Raw genomic sequence first — 20,195 nt, 5'->3', positions numbered from 1 at the left:
GGCAACGCATGTGTAGAGAGTCCAAAACCAAAGTCCTGCTCTGCTCTTCAAGCCCTCCTCAGGCCTGCCCCATCTTGGGGAAATGCAAACTCTCTGTATGCTATTAGCCCACCACAACCCAAGTGACGCATCCCTCATTTCTCTCTCCAATACCCTAAGTCCAATTAACAAAACGTCATGGTTCTGACCTTGGAAACATCCAGAATCTGACCACTTAACACCTGTGCTGCCACTACCTGAGGCTGAGCCGCCAGCACCTCCAGACTATGGCAAACACCTGACTGGGGTCTCTCGAACACCCGTTAGCTCTGGGCACTGCTGGGCTCACGATTTCTGGGCCCTCCCAGGGCACTCACAGAGAACCCCAGGTCCTCATCACGTCCTGCAAAGTTCTGCACAGCCCCTGCTGCCTTTTGCTGCTCCTACCCTCAGCTCACTCCGTCCCAGTCATGCCACCATCTCTAGGCCTCCAATGAAGGAACCCCATTCCCTGTGCCTCAGATGCCCCTCCCTGCACCACGTCCCTCCTCCCATTCAGGCCTCGCCTGTCACCTGATCTGAGAGACATTCCCTGAGGGTTCAAAATATATCAATCACCCCCTTCAACCATGTCACTCTGTTCCCTGAACAGCTTTTTCTTCTTGCCACTATGACCCAATGTATCTGCTTAATTACGCATTACCCATAATCTGTGACCACACCTCACATGACAGGTACTCTGGAAGTATCTTCAAGGAGATGCGTGAATCCCTGACGGACAAGACGTGTGCCTGGGGAGAGCGTGGAGGCAGCTCCCAGAAACAAACAAGCAACACGAGGCACGGGGAGATGGAAGCTGCGGCTCAGGCATTAGCTCTAAGAGAAAGCTATGCACATGACCAAGCAGATGGTAGGATGAGGCACCAGACGGTGCTGTCCAGGCATGCCCAGCACCCCCACCAGACTTCTTAGTCCTGCCTCAAATGTGTAAGATTGATGGACAGAAGCTACTTAACCATCCAGCCCTGACTGTTAAAAAATGTTCGAGATGGTTTCTCTGCTTCTCTAAGACTACCTTCTGTGATTTCAAGGCTCAATCTTCTCTGTGCATCTTGGCCAACAAACCTGAGTGACCTCTCCCTCCATGGATTTTGGTTACAATATATACTGTTGGCACTAAATAAAGGGATCTTCTGTCAAGACGGTCAGGCTCCTGTTCTGTCCCCGTGCAGGCACTAGTCCCACACTCCAGACATATGTGGTAACTGACCTGATGAGGAGCTCTATGGTCTGTGGGCCCCATCACCCTTTCCCTCCGGGGCCTCACAGGCTTGCTGGAGACCGCTACAAGGAAGACACACCCAGGGTGACCGACGTGGCAGCCCCAGCAGCAGGGCCCCATTCTGGTGAGTCTCCCAATCAGTATTACCTCAGGGATGATCAAGTTGCCAGCAGCCTGATGTCGCAGCCTCCTGTCCCATCTCTCTAAGGCCCGTATCTCAAGAGAGCCTCCTTTTCCTGTTCCCTCACCAGAGAGGACGTGAACAGAGGGCCCTTAGCAGACTCCCTTCTTTTCCAGGCTACACTCCAAGGCCTGACAACCTTCCTCGTCTCTTGGTTCAGTGCTCACCCCTCCTCCCCTGCACGGGCATCTCTAGGCAACTGTGCAGTTCACTGTGGATCCTCTCCACCTGGCTGTTGCCCAGGACACACAGGCATCACTGTTGGGGAAGGCTTTCCAGTGGCTCTGAGCTGGCTCTCTCTCCCTCCCTCCCTCCCTCTCTCTCTCATACACACACACACACACACACACACACACACACACACAAGATGAAAAAGAAAACCAACCTGCTTCTTGGAGCTGGAAGTCTTGCATTTACCTAAGAGAGCTGGTGCTGCTTCCATCTTTGGAAAGCAAGAATGGAAAGAACAGTGAGAAGGAAAAAAGGGGGGGGGGGGGGCAAGCACATTCATTTGAAAAGAAAAGAGTCATCAACAAGCAGAGCAGAGTCCAGCTCCTCAGGAGGCCGAACTCTGGCGCAAACCCAGCAGCAGGCCAGGCTGCGAGGCAGCAGCTCGTACTCAGCTTGTCGGCTCAGTGAGTCTACAAGGCCAGCCCGGGACTGGGAAGAACAGAGCTGCTAAAGGGAACTGCCTGGGACTCACATCGTCATCAGAGTCTCCACCCTGCATGGTGCCCACGATGCGCTTGCCAGGTCTTCCTGAGGAGAATCAAAGCATGAAGAGATTATGAAAATCTTATTTTTTTAAAAAAAGGTAAGGAAAGGCATTTAAGATTTGTTTTCCTTTAGAAAACTGGGAAAACATAAGAACCACACTAAAAAATTTACTTAAGTAGCACCCAAATAATCAAAACTGCCAATGAAAAGTAATGGATTTTTTGCATTTCCACTTTGAAAAAAAAGAAAAGGGCAATAAAACATGATCATGGTGCAGAAATCAGAAAACTAAACACGCATCCTGCACATGTTGTGAGAAAAATCACTGAATCCCACTCTGAGTATCTATGGGGTAGAACAGCTCTGCTATCTACTGAAAAAAGAAATGCAGTCTCCCTACACAGACCAACATTACCTGTGTTTGAATCTATGTCTGAGCTCCAAAGAGAAAAACTTTTGAGGATCACAATTAGTTCATCTTTAAAAACATTCTTCACTCATGGATGCCCAGCTGTGACTGCTGCAAACACCTAGGAGCCATCCTTCACTGCTGGAGGCAGAGAGCTGCACCCCCACCTGGAGGCTGAGGAAGGAGCCCCGGGACCCTAGGTTCACGCCTCGGGGCAAAGGCAGTGAGGCAGCTGAGAGAGGAACTTGCTCACGACAGGCCTGGGTGACCACCAGGAGCTAATACAGAAACCTTCCTTGATCAGATTAAATGCAAATCTTGTGTTTTCTAAAGCCCTTATACTTTTTAGCTTTTACTTTTGCTGGCTGAGTGCTCAGCAGTAAAATTTAGGAGCAACAGTGCATTCATGAGCCAATCACAAACGTTTTCAGAGCCTCAGCTCCCATTTGTACAATGGGAGTCATAACCTCTAACCTCCATTTATATCATGAAGCTGTTAAAAAATAAAAGGACAGGGGTGCCTGAGTGGCCCAGCTGGCCGAGCGTACAACTTTTGATTTCAGCTTAGGTCATGATCTCAGGGTCATGGGAATGAGTCCCACCCACATTGGGCTCTGCACTCCGTGTGGAGTCTGCTTGAGATTCTCTCTCCCTCTCCCTGCCCTCCATCCCATCCGAGTGCGCTCTTACTCTAAATTAAATAAATGTTTTAAAAACAACAAAAAAAGATCAGTTAATAGCAAAACTTAATATAAAACGAAGATAATTTACCTCTGAAATATACCATGCATACAAAAATGCAAACTGCTCCAAAAATTAACAGATAATAGATAGACGTTTTCATTTATTTATTTTTTTAAGATTTTATTTATTTATTCGTGAGAGACACTGAGAGAGAGAGAGGCAGGGACACAGGCAGAGGGAGAAGCAGGCTCCCCACAAGGAGCCCAATGCGGGACTTGATCCCAGATCTTGGGATCACGCCCTGAGCCAAAGGCAGATGTTCAACCACTGAGCCACCCAGGTGTCCCAGTACCTAGATTTTTTTTTTTCATAGATGTTTTTAAAAGCAAGTATAGGGGATCCCTGGGTGGCGCAGCGGTTTGGCGCCTGCCTTTGGCCCAGGGCGCGATCCTGGAGACCCGGGATCGAGTCCCATGTCGGGCTCCCGGTGCATGGAGCCTGCTTTTCCCTCTGCCTGTGTCTCTGCGCCTCTCTCTCTCTCTCTGTGACTATCATAAATAAATAAATAAATTAAATAAATAAATAAATAAATAAATAAAAGCAAGTATAGAGCAATCTAGTAGTGTCTATCAAAACAAAGATCTACATAAACTTTAAGAATTCCATTTTTAATAGTACAAACACTGCAGATAAGCAGAAAGATGTATATACCAGGAAAAAAGGAAAAAATAACTTAAATATATATTTTTAAAATATCTTTTAATATGAGAATGCCCAAGTAAATTATGGGTACAGTCATGCTATGGAAAATTATGCAGCTGTCAAAAAGAATGAAGTGGATTTTATTTTACTGACATGGGAGAAGTTCTGATATATTTAATAATAACTTTTTTTTAAAAAAGCAAGCTGCAGAACCATACACAAAGTCTGGTTCCACTTAGGTTACAAAATGTATCAGCTGATCTTTGTGTATTTCGCTGTATGTGTGTGCGCATCCATAAGTGGAAAGGCAATCTGAAAGACACACCCCCCAGCTACCAACCAGGACCCCTAGAGGGTAGCAAGTGGCACATGAAGAAAATGCCGGGGGACACCCACATTTACTCCACAGATTTTATTGCTTCAGTCTTCAGCAGTGAGAAAGTAGAAACTAGAAGATTTTTTAAAAGGCAGAGATGGTTGGGAGTCCTTCCTGCATGCATTAATTCTCTGATTATAGGGGATGTCACTGCACTGAGAGCTGTCTGGACCCAAGAAAGGTAGAATGCAGCTCAGTGGCAGAGGCAGTGTACTCCCGTGGCCTCTGTGAGATACCCCCGGCCACAAAGAAGCATCAGCTCTTCCTGGGACCACAGGTAAGAGTATTAGCAGCAAAGGTGAGCGCTGAGCAGTTTAAGAGCCAAAACCTCATGAACAGGAGGGCAGGATGAACTCCGAAGCAGAAGCCACCCAAACTGTTCTGTGACAGGGCACAGGGAGGAGGGCAAGTGACAGCAGCTGCGTACCTTGGATGAGCACCTCCATGGCTGTCCGAGGCTTGGACAGCTGCCGCTCCTCCAATTCACTGTCAGATTCATCATCTTCCTGGATGTCAATGTCCGAGTCGTCATTACCTGGAGGAACGCAAGTACACAAAACACAAGGGCGACTCCATCATTACCTCTAAAACAGCTTCTAGCAACAGGATTCTTGTGCAAAAACATCTGTACTTCTCAGCCTTTCTTTTGGTGATTAGATTCTATGAAACTCTTGGGATTTGCCTGGAAATATTTAGTGAGGAGTTAACGCAGACAATGAGATACTGTTTTTTTTGTTGTTGTTATTTGTCTTTTTCAAATAATCTTCCAAAGCAAGACAAAAACGGGTCAGAATACATCAATTAGAAACATTATTCTGGGGCAGCCCCAGTGGTGCAGCGGTTTAGCGCCGCCTGCAGCCCGGGGTGTGATCCTGGAGACCCTGGATCGAGTCCCACGTCGGGCTCCCTGCATGGAGCCTGCTTCTCTCTCTGCCTGTGTCTCTCTCTTTCGCTCTCTCTGAATGAATAAATAAATCTTAAAAAAAGAAAAGAAAAGAAAAGAGAAAAGAAAAGAAACGAAACGAAACATTATTCTGGGGACCCCTGGGTGGCTCAATGGTTGAGCTTCTGCCTTCAGCTCAGGGTGTGATCCTGGGGTCTGGGATTGAGTCCCACACTGGGCTCCTTGCGGGGAGGCTGCTTCTTCCTCTGCCTATGTCCCTGCCTCTCTGTGTGTCTCTCGTGAATAAATAAATATATATATATATATTTTATGAATTTATTTTTTTATGAATTTATTTTTTATTGGTGTTCAATTTGCCAACATAGAGAATAATACCCAGTGCTCATCCCATCAAGTGCCCACCTCAGTGCCCGTCACCCAGTCACCCCCACCCCCAATACATAAATCTTAAAAAAAAAAAAGAAAGAAAGAAAGAAAGAAAGAAAGAAAGAAAGAAAGAAAAGAAAAGAAAAGAAAAAAGAAAAGAAAAGAAAAGAAAAGAAAAGAAAAGAAAAGAAAAGAAAAGAAAAGAAAAGAAAGAAAAGAAAAGAAAAGAAACGAAACGAAACATTCTGGCAGGTGAAACTAAAATTGAACAGCCAGCCATCAAGGTAATTCTTGGTTAGCTGGGGGGAAAACCATTTTCTGTGCCGTGTTAGGTGCTGTTACCCCAACTCTTTGTGGATAACAGAGATGGGGAAGCAGAACCCCCTGAGAAGGTGAGTGCACCAAAACAAGCCAGCAGCCGTGACACAGACCAGGCTGGGAATGGCCAAGCACGGCTGGCCTGAGAAAGATGGCAGCCTAGTGAGCAGCAATGAGAACAGGTGCTCAGGATGTTGCTTCCAGGAGAGAATTCCATTACAGGCAAATAGAGAAAACTCTCAGTGCAACAGCCTTATACATTCATTTCTTAAATACTCTCCTGGAGTCTTGTGCAGGTTGGACATTTCCTCAAGAGAACCTCTAGAAAGAGAGTTTCCACAGTGGGGAGAAAAAGCTTTCACTGTTCACTGTCCAGCCAGATTCCTGCAACCAGGGAGAGACACTGGTTCTAGAAGGACAGAAGTTGAGGTGTTTGCAGCTGCTGTTCTTTTTTTTTTTTTTTTTTTTTTTTTTTTATTTATTTATTTATGATAGGCACACAGTGAGAGAGAGAGAGAGGCAGAGACACAGGCAGAGGGAGAAGCAGGCTCCATGCACCGGGAGCCCGATGTGGGATTCGATCCTGGGTCTCCAGGATCGCGCCCTGGGCCAAAGGCAGGCGCCAAACCGCTGCGCCACCCAGGGATCCCCCTGCAGCTGCTGTTCTGATCACTGAGTCGAAGTAAGTTTGGAAGGACAGTAATTGTGCGTCTATGAAAAGGCTCTGCTTAGCCTCTGCTGTAAGCAGGTAATGAAATGGCAGTTGCATCTAGCAGGGCAGCAGGGGAAAGTTCTCCACTTTCTTCACTGCAGAAAGAGCTGTGCCCTTCCCCTTGGTGAGGGTTGGGGAGGAAACCCAGGAGTCAGGGCAAGTGTGGGGAATAGCATCCTGCACAAACCTCAACACTACCTATCTGAAAACTACCATCTTACAAAAGCCTATGCAAAGAATATGATGAAATATTAATACAAATTAATGTCTATAACATGAAATTACTATTCAACTTTGTTCACTTTTTATTTCATCCAGGAATATTGACATTGTATCATTACCCCATGCAATATAAATCAAGTATTATGAATTTTAAAATATCAATACATGTTTCTCAAGCTCAACATTTCTTCTGACAAATTCAAACCAATACACTAAATTAATGCATGCTGTAACTGAAATCACCGAGTTATCAGTGATGCATTAAAATTAAGTATGGCAGACAAGAGTGCCCATAAAATTCAAAGAGAAAAGAATAATCTTTCCAAGAAATGGTGCTGAGACAACTGGATAGCCACATGCCCAACAATGAGGTTGGACGCCTACCTACACCATATGTAAAAATTAACTCAAAATGGATCAGAAACCTAAGTAAGAGTTATACTATAAAGGTCCTGGAAGAAAACCCAGGGATAAATCCTAGTGACCTTAAATTAGGCAGTGGTTTCTTAGGTATGACACTAAAAACAAGTAACAAAAGGAAAACTGATAGTGTGGACTTTATTAAAACTTTATGCAGCCAAAGCCATCAAAGCCATCAGCAAGAAACTGAAAAGATGGCCCAGAGAATGAGAGAAAGTATTTGCAAATCCCAGATCACATAAGGATCTAGTATCCGGAATATACAGAAGAACTCTTACAATTCAATAATTAAATAAAAAATAACCCAATTTAAAAATGTCCAAAGACTTGAATAAACCTCTCCAAAGATTTATACAAATGGCCATTAAGCAATGAAAAGATGCTCCATTTCATTAGCTATCAGAGGAATTCACATCAAAATCACAATGAGATATACTTCACGCCCACTTAACTATTTGTGTCTCCTTTCAGATCAGCACAGTCCAAAAGAAATGTAATACCAGGGATCCCTGGGTGGCGCAGTGGTTTAGCGCCTGCCTTTGGCCCAGGGCGCGATCCTGGAGACCCGGGATCGAATCCCACATCGGGCTCCCGGTGCATGGAGCCTGCTTCTCCCTCTGCCTATGTCTCTGCCTCTCTCTCTCTCTCTCTCTCTCTCTCTCTGTGTGTGTGTGTGTGACTATCATAAATAAAAAAAAAAAAATTAAAAAAAAAAAAAAAGAAATGTAATACCAGCTGGCAGATATATAATTTAAAATTGTCTATTAACTATATTAAAGTAAAAAGAAATAGGTAAATTAATTTTAGTGCTGTTTTACTTAACCCAATATATCCAAAATATCATTCCAATAAGTAAACAACATAAAATACTAATTAATGAATAATTTTACTTTCTTTCATGCTAAGTCATTGAAACCTATTGTATATTTTCCACAATCAGCACACCTCAATTTGGACCAGCCACATTGAAAGTACTCAAGAGTCACACATGGTTTATGGCCAGTTACTGGGTGGCACAGTTCTAGACTCTGAGCTCCGTGAGCACTTCACTCATCACTATGTTCTAAGTGCCAGCAAAATGCCTGACATGCAGTAGGCATGCAGTAAATTAAGTGTTAAATGCAGGAACATCTGCTCTCCACCATACTATAAAAACTAAACCACAACAAGGTTACTAATGTGCTTTCTAGAAACTTCTGGGTCATTTTATGGATTTACCACCAGCAGTGAGGTTTAAAAGGATAGTGGGAAGACGAAGGCTGCCCTTACTTCTATTACAGGGTACTAGAACAAAATGCTTGGCCTTTTTAACCCCAGGGCATTCTCCTGTCTCTAAGCACTCAGACTTTCTCTTCCTCAAGTCCCTTCCTCCAAACTCATCGCCTCACTGAGCTCTGGTCCCCACTCTCTTGCAGACTCTCAGGTCTCTCTCTCCTCAACTGGTAGCTCCTTTCTCCCCAGATCCACTTATTTTAGCTTTGCTTAAATAGTACTTCCTTTTTTTTTTCTTTTTAAAGATTTTATTTATTTATTTATTCATGAGAGATACAGAGAGAGAGAGAGAGGCAGAGACACAGGCAGAGGGAGAAGCAGGCCCCATGCAGGGAGCCCGATGTGGGACTCGATCCCGGATCTCAGGATCACACCCTGGGCTGCAGGCGGCGCTAAACTGCTGCGCCACCAGGACTGCCCTAAATAGTACTTCCTAAGCGAAGCCTACACTGACTCCCTATTTAAAATCCAATTCCATCCCACCCTCTCCATCCTTTCTCTGCTCTACTTTCCCCCCAACCCCAGGGTCACCTTCTGCTCTCAGCTTGCTCAGTGTTTGTGTCCTCTCACTGGCAAGCAGACTGGTTAAAGCAAGGATCCCTGTCTCTCATCCACTAGTGAATCCTTCGCATCCAGAACAGATCTTCAACAATGATTTGTTGCACTCAATCTCTTATCACTCCTGAATTTTGCTCATTCTTGCTCTTAATCATGTCCATGTCCTATTAGGTTTTTCTGTTCAGAGAAGTCTTTCAGAAAGTCTTCCTTTATATATCTTCCCCTGATCCCAATTCTCTGAACAATGCTCCCACATATATAGCACAGCAAAGAAAAACAGAACATCTTAAGAACTTTGGGATGAACAGAACTGAGAATGAGTCTTCATGTTTTCCTAACTTCTTTGCCCACCCCAAGCTAATTAAGTGCTATCCTTCATTCAGTTTATTTCAAATGGAAATTACTTTTCCAAAAAAAGCTAAATCAGAGATGCTCCTATGAATGCTTGTCCTTCAAGAGATCCCAAATCTATGGATCACAAAATTAAACTGTGAGTTTAGAAGAATAAAACAATATCAGTGAGGAAAGTCTTACATGCTGGTCTGGGGACAGAGCAGGGTGCAGCCAACCAACCAGGGCTCTTACCTGTGCCAGGCCTCTCAAGAGGGGATAAATCCCATGCAGGCTTATCACTTAGGGCTGCTTCAGGCTCTCCTGGCTCACCTGGAACCATAAAGGTAAGGGGCTGCTTCGGCTAGAGAGGCCCTGGGAATTCCCTAAACTTGCCCCTAAAGGATCTCCCCGAAGTCCTTACTGTCCTTCCAGAGCTTCCTGAGATTAGAAGAGGCATAGGACAAGTACAGAGGAGAAAAGTACAAAGACAGAGAGAGCCACCGTGGGTATACATGCCTGAAGTCCTATATACATGCCTGAAGTCCTCAAGCACAGGAGAATCAAGTATATCGTCATAAAAAAGTATATCATCCCTTTCAAGAGAAGGAGAACTCTGAGACAGGGCTGTGAATGCAGCATGAAGACCATGCACTGCTGTGACTCCTGAGGCTGACCTGACACCTTGGTGAAGTTCGTAGATGAAGCATGCTAACCAGTCACAAGCAGCAGTCCCCACCAGCTGACAGCCTCACTGGACCATCTTGGATTACTGGGGGCCACATGATGGCTATGATGGTAGGGGGACGGACCCTAAGGAAGTGACCCCTTCATGCTTCATGGGCATAGCACTATGGCACTTGCTTTCTATCAGTCTGCCCTAAAATAAGGACCCTACAGACCCCCAAGACCCAGTTTTCTTTCATGGTTATATGTTACATGCAATTCAAACTAACAGTATCATTGAAATGGGAAAACAGTATTTTAGTTGACAAGAAAACCAGATGTGCTTTAAATACTATGTAATTTGAACCAACCTCTTGAGCTCTTGAGCGAAAAGAGTACTGGATATAGAACATGTGAGAAAACTGCCTTTTGAAAATAAATAATATATACATACAGATTTCTTTCAGGAATACCAACACTGGCACAGAGGAAACAGCCCTGTCTGAGAGTGTGGCCTTACTTCCACTCCTGAGCAGGCGCTTCTCCTCCTCCTTCAGCTTGTTCTGCATCAGGCGCAGAGTATTTTCAGCTTCCTAGGGAACAACAAACACAAGACTCAGAAGAAAGGACCCTGTTCCGGACTGCTTTATTGTTCTTTAGCATCTAGGTACGTAGGGCTAATCTGTGCTGCAGGACCAGCCAGGATCTAAAGTACACGAGAAGGATCAGCGCCCAGTCAACAAGCAGGGCCGGGTCCCAGCACTCCTGTTCTCTGCCAGCAGCCCAGAGAAAGGTAGGCAGCCAGAAGTGGGGCAGCTGACCTCCCCCCCGAGCCCTAAAGAACACGAAAGGATCCACTGAAATGCCCATCACGTGTGTCACCGTGCAATGCCAACAGGGGAGCAGATGCATCAACTACGGGACAGTACAAGGCTCCTGCTCCAAAGACCAAAGCTCTGCACCACTCCAGCCCCAAAACATGCTAAATGGTGGGGCTGATCACAATGAAAAGAAAAAGAAAGAAAAGAAAGAAAAGAAAATAAAAGAAAAGAAAAAGAAAAGAAAAGAAAAGAAAAGAGGAAAGGAAAGGAAAGGAAAGGAAAGGAAAGGAAAGGAAAGGAAAGGAAAGGAAAGGAAAGGAAAGAAAGGAAAGGAAAGGAAAAGGAAAGGAAAGGAAAGGAAAGGAAAGAAAAGGAAGAGAGAAAGGGGAGGGAGAGGGGGGAGGGGAGGAGGGGAGGAAGGAAGGAAGGAAGGAAGGAAGGAAGAAGGAAGGAAGGAAGGAAGGAAAGAAAGAAAGAAGAAAGAAAGAAAGAAAGAAAAGAAAGAAAGAGAAAGGAAAGAAAGAAAGAAAGAAAGAAGAGAGAAAGAAAGAAAGAAAGAAAGAAAGAAAGAAAGAAAGAAAGAAAAAAGAAAGAAAGAAAGAAAGAAAGAAAGAAAGAAAGAAAGAAAGAAAGAAAGAAAGAAAGAAAGAAAGAAAGAAAGAAGGGATCCCTGGGTGGCGCAGCGGTTTGGCGCCTGCCTTTGGCCCAGGACGCGATCCTGGAGACCCGGGATCGAATCCCACATCGGGCTCCCGGTGCATGGAGCCTGCTTCTCCCTCTGCCTGTGTCTCTGCCTCTCTCTCTCTCTGTGACAATCATAAATAAATAAAAATTTAAAAAAATATATTATAAAAAAAAGAAAGAAAGAAAGAAAGAAAGAAAGAAAGAAAGAAAGAAAGAAAGAAAGAAAGAAAGAAAGAAAGAAAGAAGAGTCTAGTTTTTAGGGGCACAAAAGCTAACACTTCAGCTCAGTTACCAAATGTAGCCCTAATTACTGTCAAAAGAGAGACTATGAGAGGAGATTGGCCTTTAAATATTTGTTGTTGTTCTAAACATTATAATGAAAGTTCTGTTTCATGCATGAGATGGCCTTCAGGCCCAGGTGCTAGAAGCACAGAGAGTCTGCGTGAACACAAGAGGATGAAAAAACCCGCATCCTGAGGCATGTGTTCTGGCACACTCTGCACATAGGGGTGACCACACACGACAGCACAAAACACTCCCTTTACCTTCACTGGCCCTTTTTGGTTCTTTCCCAGACATTCAACGTTTAAAATGTCCTGAATTCCAGGCTCTTTGCACTGCCCTCAAAACGTGCCTGTGCTGTACCCTCGCTGCCCTGCAGCCTGCCCCTACTACAGAGCAATGGTGGCAACGGGCTCCGTGTCAAGATAAACATGTCCACAGGAGCACAGGAATCCTCCCAACCAGCCCTCCCCTCCAACAAAACAGCTTCACCTGATTTAAACACCCAAGTTTGCAGGAAGACTGGCATAACCTTTATACCAAAATCTGTCACAGAGTGTGAGAAAGGGAGACTGTAGACCAATATCATCATGAACGCAGATTCTAAGTGACCCTTCTTAGGTTAAGCAGAAATATCTCCAAGGGATAAGGCCAATTCAAAAAGTGATAGTAACTTGGTCCAATTTCATTTACTCTGAATTCCATATTTATCAGCTCACACTGGGACCAGAAACACTCCTTCCAAAGTGGCCGTGAGTATTGAGATGAGAGGAACCTGTAAGACGGCTGGTTCTGGGTCACATGCATTTTCCACAATAATCAATACACTGCATCCTCTTTATAAAGAAGTCGCTGATAAACTGGTTTGAATGATTCAAGTAACCAAGGCCCCTGAAAATCTTTCAATGAACTGGCCAAGTCTTGAGATCTTTATCCAAGACCAGTTACCGACTCTGTGGGACTCAGTGCAAATTAAAATGCACTTAAAGGGACACCTGGGTGGCTTAGTGGTTAAGCATCTGCCTTCGGCTCAGGACGTGATCCCCAGGTCTGGGGATCAAGACCCACATCGGGCTCCCTGCAAGGAGTCTGCTTCTCCCTCTGTCTATGTCTCTGCCTCCATTCTCTCTCTGTCTCTCTCATGAATAAATAAAATCTTTAAAAAAAAAATGCACTTAAAAACTATTAAGAATTTCAAGCCAGGGACCCCTGGGTGGCTCAGCAGTTGAGCATCTGCCTTCAGCAGAGGGCATGATCCTGGAGTCTCTGGATCGAGTTCTGCATCGGGCTCCCTGCATGGAGCCTGCTTCTCTCTCTGATATGTCTCTGCCTCTCTCTGTGTGTCTCTCATGAATAAATGAATAAAATCTTTAAAAAAAAAAAAAGAATTTCAAGCCAGTGATAGCACAGCGTTAAAGTAAGAACAGGCCCTCCTAAGTCATGTCTTATGCAACTACGTGGTCATGTGTCGGCCCCATCTGCAGTCCTACTGACCAAATCCATCAGACAGCTGACAACCCTGTGCTCAAGCGACACTAGGAGTTAAACAAAAGTGTCACGTGAGCAATCCTTACACTTGATCAGGGAGAAAAAACATTCGCAGATTTTTTTTTCTACAATATTTACAAAGTGACACATCAACAAGTACAAAATAACACACCAGGAGGAATGGTCTGTACAGAAATGTGGGCTGAGCACTTACCTCAAACCTCTCTTGCTCCATCCTATGATGGTCCTCGAGTTGCTGTTCCAGATAAGCCAAATTTCGAAATTTCTCTAGATAAACGTCATACTGCTTTTGCAACTCCTCCTCAATCTTCTCATATTCATCCATAAAAGCTGGCCTGAAACAACCGAATGAAATAAAAAGTAAAAGATGGATCACTAAACAGTAGTTTGAAACAAGTACTCTGAGTTCCAGGTGCCATCACGGTTTGCTGTAGAAAAGTCCTTAGCTGGAGAGGGTTCTTCATCTCATAGCTGCTTACAGCCCAGTTCTCTTTTCTTCTCCCTCCCTCCCTTCAAAATGAACATACTTATTATTTTTTTCTAATCAAAAGCTCTTTGTAAAAATTAGAAATAATCTCAAAGTATGAAGAATAGGGTAAAAATTACTCATAATTCTATCACCAGGTATAAGCACTTAATATTTGGTAAGCATCCTTCCAGACTTTTCTACGCATGGATCCATATAGGAATGCATTTCTTTTTTGATTTTTTTTTAAGGGATCCATTTTTAAATATCATTAAGTATATTACCATCTTTGATGAAGCTTTGCAGTCTTTTTTCTTACTCAAAATGCCTTGGATTGGGGGGATCCCTGGGTGGCTCGGCGGTTTGGCGCCCGCCTTTGGCCCAGGGCACAATCTTGGAGTCCCGGGATTGAGTCCTGCGTCAGGCTCCTGGCATGGAGCCTGCTTCTCCCTCCTCCTGTGTCTCTGCCTCTCTCTATATGTCTATCATAAATAAATTAATTTTAAAAATGCCTTGGATCTTTTTTTTTAAGATTTTATTTATTCATGAGAGACACAGAGAGAGAAGCAGAGACACAGGCAGAGGGAGAAGCAGGCTCCATGCAGGGAGCCTGACATGGGACTCGATCCTGGGTCTCCAGGATCAGGCCCCGGGCCAAAGGTGGCGCTAAACCGCTGAGCCACCCAGGCTGCCCAATGGTTTGGATTTTAATAAAGACTTAAAAATATCATATCAAAAATACCTCACAAAATCAAGAAGTTAAATATATGCATTATCTTACTTGAGCATAATATTCTGCTGTCTGGATGCTCCAAAATGTAGTCTGTCCCCTAATAAGGGAAATATAGGTTGCTACAAATTAAAGCTAATTTTTAAAAACGATTTTTATTTTTATCTGAGAAAGCAAGTGAGCATATACATACAAGCAGTGGGGAAGAGAGGGGCAGACGGAGAGAGAGAAAATCTTCAAGCAGACTCCCCGCTGAGTGGGGAGCCCAATGTGGGGCTCAATCTCATGACTCTGAGATCATGACTTGAGCTGAAACCAAGAGTCCCAACACTTAACTGAGCCACCCAGACATCCCTAAAGCTAAGTTTTTAACAATATAAAATCTAAAACCAAAACTATAACACAAAAACCTGTTTCAACTGGTTTGTTGTATCTATTTCTTTCTCTTATTTTTGATCTTAAAGGGAAAACTCTCTTCTTTTAAAAACAAACAGATGGGGCAGCCCAGGTGGCTCAGTGGTTTAGCGCCACCTTCAGCCCAGGGTGTGATCCTGGAGACCCGAGATTGAGTCCCACGTCAGGCTCCCTGCATGGAGCCTGCTTCTCCTTCTCCATGTCTCTGCCTCTCTCTCTCTCTCTCTCTCTCTCTCTCTCTCCGTGTCTCTCATGAATAAATAAATAAAATCTTTAAAAAATATATATATATATATAAACAGATAAGCTAAATAATAATATATAACCTTAGGAGTAGAGAAAACATATGGACTCTTCTATTGAAAGGCCATGAAACTTAACAAGAATGAATTTATCCCTGAGAGGTAGAATTTTTTAATGAGATACATGCATAAGGTGGCCCAGATTCCAAAGATGAAATGGCTTGCCAGTGGCTAGTGCTCCCTGGATTATACGTATCTCCACAGATGCCAGGACAGTAGCCAGGGTGTCGCCCAGTCACCAGTACCTCCAAAAAGCAAGACATCCAGACAGATGCAGCAGCTACACAGATGGAGTGAAGAGAGAAAAATAAAGGGAGAATGAAAAGGAAGAGAAACAGTGCAGCAGAATGATAGAGCAAGAGAAAGAAGATGCAAAACGAGAGTGAGAGAGAGCGTGTGGGTGCACACACAGGCTCCAAGAAAATGTGAGGAACACACTTGAAAAGCTCTAATGAGGGCAGCCCTCGTGGTGCAGCAGTTTAGGGCCACCTGCAGCCCGGGGTGTGATCCTGCAGACCTGGGATCGAGTCCCACATCGGGCTCCCTGCATGGAGCCTGCTTCTCCCTCTGCCTGTGTCTCTGCCTCTCTCTCTCTGCGTCTCTCATGAATTAACAAATTAAAAAAAGAAAAAAAGAAAAACAAAAGCTCTAATGACCTGGAGGGTATTTTGCACCACTACTATCCATTCATATTACCTGGAAAAAGGTATTTTCAGGGAGGGAAAGTCAAAAGAAAGATTAATTACTGTCAAGAAATATAAAAGTCTAAAATCTATTCAAACTAAGCAACGAGCATATGCTTCTGTGTCTACCTCGTTTAGGGCAAGGCACAGATCTTAGGAGAGGAGCCTTATGTAACTTTCACCATCTGGATTCACTTACTCTGCCCTGCATTCCAAGAAGCTGTAAAGGACTAAAGGGAGGTTCGAGAATTAAGCAGTTTCGCAGGCACATTGAAAGCAGTAAAGATAATGAGTTTGGCAGAGCACTTGTTAGGATGCATGTGGCCCGCACACGAACCAGTCCAGATGATCTTATGCCCAAGGGGCCAAAGCCACTGACCACACGTCCTCACTCTACTTGAACTGCCAAAGACAACTCTCATCCCACTCTTCAGGTGTTCATATCTACCTGACGCTCTGCAGAGTCTGGAGCCGCTTCCGATTTCTTTCCAGTTCTAATTTCCTCTTCTCGATTTTGGCTTCTAAATTAGCTTCATCAGAGGCCACATTATTGAGCAGATCTTTAGTCTTCTGGACCTGCGCCTGCATTGAATAGGAAATGAATGGGCCAGTGAGGAACTCCAACCTGACTCCTGGAAGAGAGGATGTGCACAACTCCTCAGGCACAGTGACATCACACTACAGAAAAGCAAAAGTAAACATACAGAGCAAACCCTCCCCTAAGCTATCGCTCAGTTCACCAACCATTTCGGCAGGAGGCCACATAGGTCCACAAAAAAATGATCCTTTTTCCATGAAAAGAGGATGTTTGTCCCCAGGAAAACAAATGAAAACAGAAAGAACAGTGTCCTGAGCAGAGGGGAGCAAGGCCCAGACCTCCTATGCAGCTCCTATGCAGCTCACAGTGCTTACATACACTCTGGACTGTTAGCCTGCCTTTATTCACATTGTTCAGCCGCTCCCCTCCTCCCCCCTATTACAAATATCTGACTCATGGAATATATCCACCACCAAGTATAGCTTTATTTAGGAAGGGACAAAAAGAAACATTCAGTGGTCCCAGCCCTCACCCACTGTTTGCTGGGACTGAGAAAGTTCCTCCCACTGGCAAGTAAGCCTCAACTATAGACTAAAACAGAGAAACTACTGCACTGAAGTCAGTGAGAAAGTGGTTCCTTCAGTGGACCCAGCTTTTGGGAGGGAGCCTGGGCAGCAGGGCCAGAGAAAGAAGGGGAAGGAGAGAGGGAAGGAGAGACCACAGACAAAACCTGCAGACCTCCCTGCAGGGGACACAGTCAAGAGCAAGTTCATGTGACATGGAGTAGTCAGAATGAACGCACCGTCTTCACACTCATCTTGTCTGGAAAGCCGGCCAGGTCAGGCCTGTGGCTCAGAGTTGCGATCCGATCCGCTGCATTAGGAACAATGTCTGCACGCAGCCAGCTGACTATGCAACTGTCTTCCAAATTCTGACATTCCAACTCTGCCTTTAGTTCCTGATGCCCGACATGGGGCTCTCCCCTCCAGTACTCTGCACATGGGTTATGCCCCACAAAGGCTGAGGGTTTACCTGCAGGTCTCTGAGATGCTATGGGGTCCACAAGTCATCATCGAAGGAGCCCAGACACTCTAATTGGATATTTGGAAGCAACCACTTTTATTGTTTATTTATGGTTGAGTTTTTTCAAAGAAGTACACTAATCGTTTCTAAGATATTCTCATGAAAATAATCATATCACTATCCATTTGCTGCAAGTGCTTTAAAAACTCCACAAGAAGGGCCAGCTCAGGTGGCTCAGCGGTTTAGCGCCACCTTCAGCCCAGAGCATGATCCTGGAGACCCGGGATCGAGTCCCACATCGGGCTCCCTGTATGGAGCCTGCTTCTTTCTCCCTCTGCCTGTGTCTCTCCCTCTCTCTCTCTCTATCTCTCATGAATAAATAAATAAAACCTTTCAAATAAAAATAAAAATAATAAAAACTCCACAAGAGATATAAATTCACTCTCACAACAGAAGACAAGGTGAGTTTCTGAACAACTCATGTAGACAGCAACTATTTCTCTGAATCAAAGTCAGATTAAACCTAGTGAATTTATCTGATTTCAAAAATAAAAGTAATTTTTTTAAAGGTATGCACTCCTCAAACATGAAATAACACTGGGGCCCCCAGTGGCTCAGTCAGTTAAGCATCCGTCCAACTCTTGGTTTTCGCTCAGGTCATGATCTCGGGAACGTGGGATCAAGCCCCATGTTGGGCTCTGCACTCAGCGGGGATTCTGCTTAAGATTCTTCCTCTCGGGATCCCTGGGTGGCGCAGCGATTTGGCGCCTGCCTTTGGCCCAGGGCACGATCCTGGAGACCCGGGATCGAATCCCATGTCGGGCTCCTGGTGCATGGAGCCTGCTTCTCCCTCTGCCTGTGTCTCTGCCTCTCTCTCTCTCTCTCTGACTATCATAAATAAATAAAAATTTAAAAAATTAAAAAAAAAAAAAAAGATTCTTCCTCTCACTCTGCCTCTCCTCAACCATGCAGGTACATGCTCGCTCTCTCAAATAGATAAATAGATCTTTTTAGGGATGCCTGGGTGGCTCAGTGGTTGAACATCCGCCTTTGGCTCAGGGCATGACCCTGGGGTCCTGGGAACGAGTCCCATATCAGGCTCCCCACAGAGCCTGCTTCTCCCTCTGCCTATGTCTCTGCCTCTGTGTTTCTCATGAATAAATAAATAAAATCTTAAAAAAAATAAATCTTTTTAAAAAAAGATGTTAAAAAAAATAACTATCAGTGTGATAAACACAATTTCCCCTAGCTTTCTGAAACAACTATATATCATAACCCCTTTTCAGTATCCATGCTGTTGTTTTAGTTTTGCTTTTAGAATTATCAAACATCATGGATATTTTGTAGCAACTAACATATACATTAAAAGGCCTTCACCAACTATGTTGTACACCTGAAACTAATGTTAACCTTGAGAGGATCCCTGGGTGGCTCAGTGGTTTAGCGTCTGCCTTCGAAAGAGGGCGTGATCCTGGAGTCCTGGAATCGAGTCCCGCATCAGGCTCCCTGCATGGAGCCTGCTTCTCTCTCTGCCCATGTCTCTGCCTCTCTCTCTCTCTGTGCCTCTCATGAATAGATAAATAAAATCTTAAAAAAAAAATGTTAACATTGCATGTCAACTATATTTCAATTTAAAAAAGGAAATAGGGCAGCCCAGGTGGCTCAGTGGTTTAGCGCCACCTTTGGCCTGGGGCGTGATCCTGGAGACCCCGGATGGAGTCCCATTTCGGGCTCCCTACATGGAGCCAGCCTGTTTCTCCCTCTGCCTGTGTCTCTGCCTCTCTCTCTCTCTCTCTCTCTGTCTCTCATTAATAAAAAAAATAAAATATTTTAAAAAAATAAAAAAGGAAATAATACATACATACATAAGGAGGTTCCCCCAAGAAATGAACAGTGCCCTCCTTTCACTATTCTAATGTATACTTAGTGCTAAAGGCACATTCATGCCATGTTAACCTGATCCAGCCAGAACACTGACAAGCACAAGAGTATTAGCAGTTTAAAAACTTACATTGAGAAACAATCACAAACTTACAAACAGCTAGAGTAGAATACAAAGCATTTTTTCCTGACCCAGGTCAGAGTGGGTTGCTGGCTTGAGGTCCCATCACCTCTCAATATTTGTATTTCCCATGAACAAGGACTTTCTCTTTCCTTCACAACCATGATATAATCACTGAAACATGAAATGAACGCAGGTGCACCACCACCCTGCAGTCCTCAGACTCTCTCAGATATCCCCACTTGTGCCGTGGCGTCCGTAACACCAGGCGGAGGTCACCCTGGAATTCGGTCATCACATTTCCTTGGCTTCTTGGCCCTTCCTGGACTTCCATGTCCTTCCACTGCTGGAGAAAAGGGCCAAGCAGCTTGGAAAATGTCCTTCAATCTGCCTTTGTCTGATAAGCTTCAGATTACGCACCTTTTAGCAGAAACAGCACAGCTATCACTGAGTCCTATAGGGTGTGCAGGATTTTTATTTGTCCCACTACCAGCGACCTACACTTTGATCACCTGATTAAGCAGGTGTCTGCCAGGATTCTCAAGTGGAGTCACTGTTTTCTCCTTTGTAATTACTAAGTACTCTTGAGATGAACTACTTTGAAACTATAAGAAATAAAGACTTTCTCTTCATCAGCTTTCAA

General features: G+C 44.4%; 1 protein-coding gene across 8 annotated transcripts in view; it reads right to left on the bottom strand.

The window, feature by feature from the left end:
- Positions 1 to 20,195, bottom strand: part of CLUAP1 (clusterin associated protein 1) — a 38,265-nt gene that overhangs the window by 2,899 nt on the left and 15,171 nt on the right. For 3 of the 8 annotated variants that reach the window (XM_072835529.1, XM_072835531.1, XM_072835532.1), the window contains exons 7-13: positions 16,438 to 16,571; positions 13,588 to 13,729; positions 10,619 to 10,691; positions 9,688 to 9,765; positions 4,758 to 4,865; positions 2,146 to 2,201; positions 1,828 to 1,884 (exon numbers count right to left, since the gene is read on the bottom strand). In XM_072835529.1, coding sequence (XP_072691630.1) covers positions 1,828 to 1,884; positions 2,146 to 2,201; positions 4,758 to 4,865; positions 9,688 to 9,765; positions 10,619 to 10,691; positions 13,588 to 13,729; positions 16,438 to 16,571 — 648 coding nt within the window. The remainder of the gene's footprint in view (positions 1 to 1,827; positions 1,885 to 2,145; positions 2,202 to 4,757; positions 4,866 to 9,687; positions 9,766 to 10,618; positions 10,692 to 13,587; positions 13,730 to 16,437; positions 16,572 to 20,195) is intronic. The other 5 variants (XM_072835533.1, XM_072835536.1, XM_072835535.1 and 2 more) reach the window with 3 other exon arrangements.

This window comes from Canis lupus, chromosome 8 (assembly GCF_048164855.1).
Source record: "Canis lupus baileyi chromosome 8, mCanLup2.hap1, whole genome shotgun sequence".
Classification (NCBI taxonomy): Eukaryota; Metazoa; Chordata; class Mammalia; order Carnivora; family Canidae; genus Canis; species Canis lupus.
This window is presented reverse-complemented; position numbering and strand designations above follow the sequence as displayed.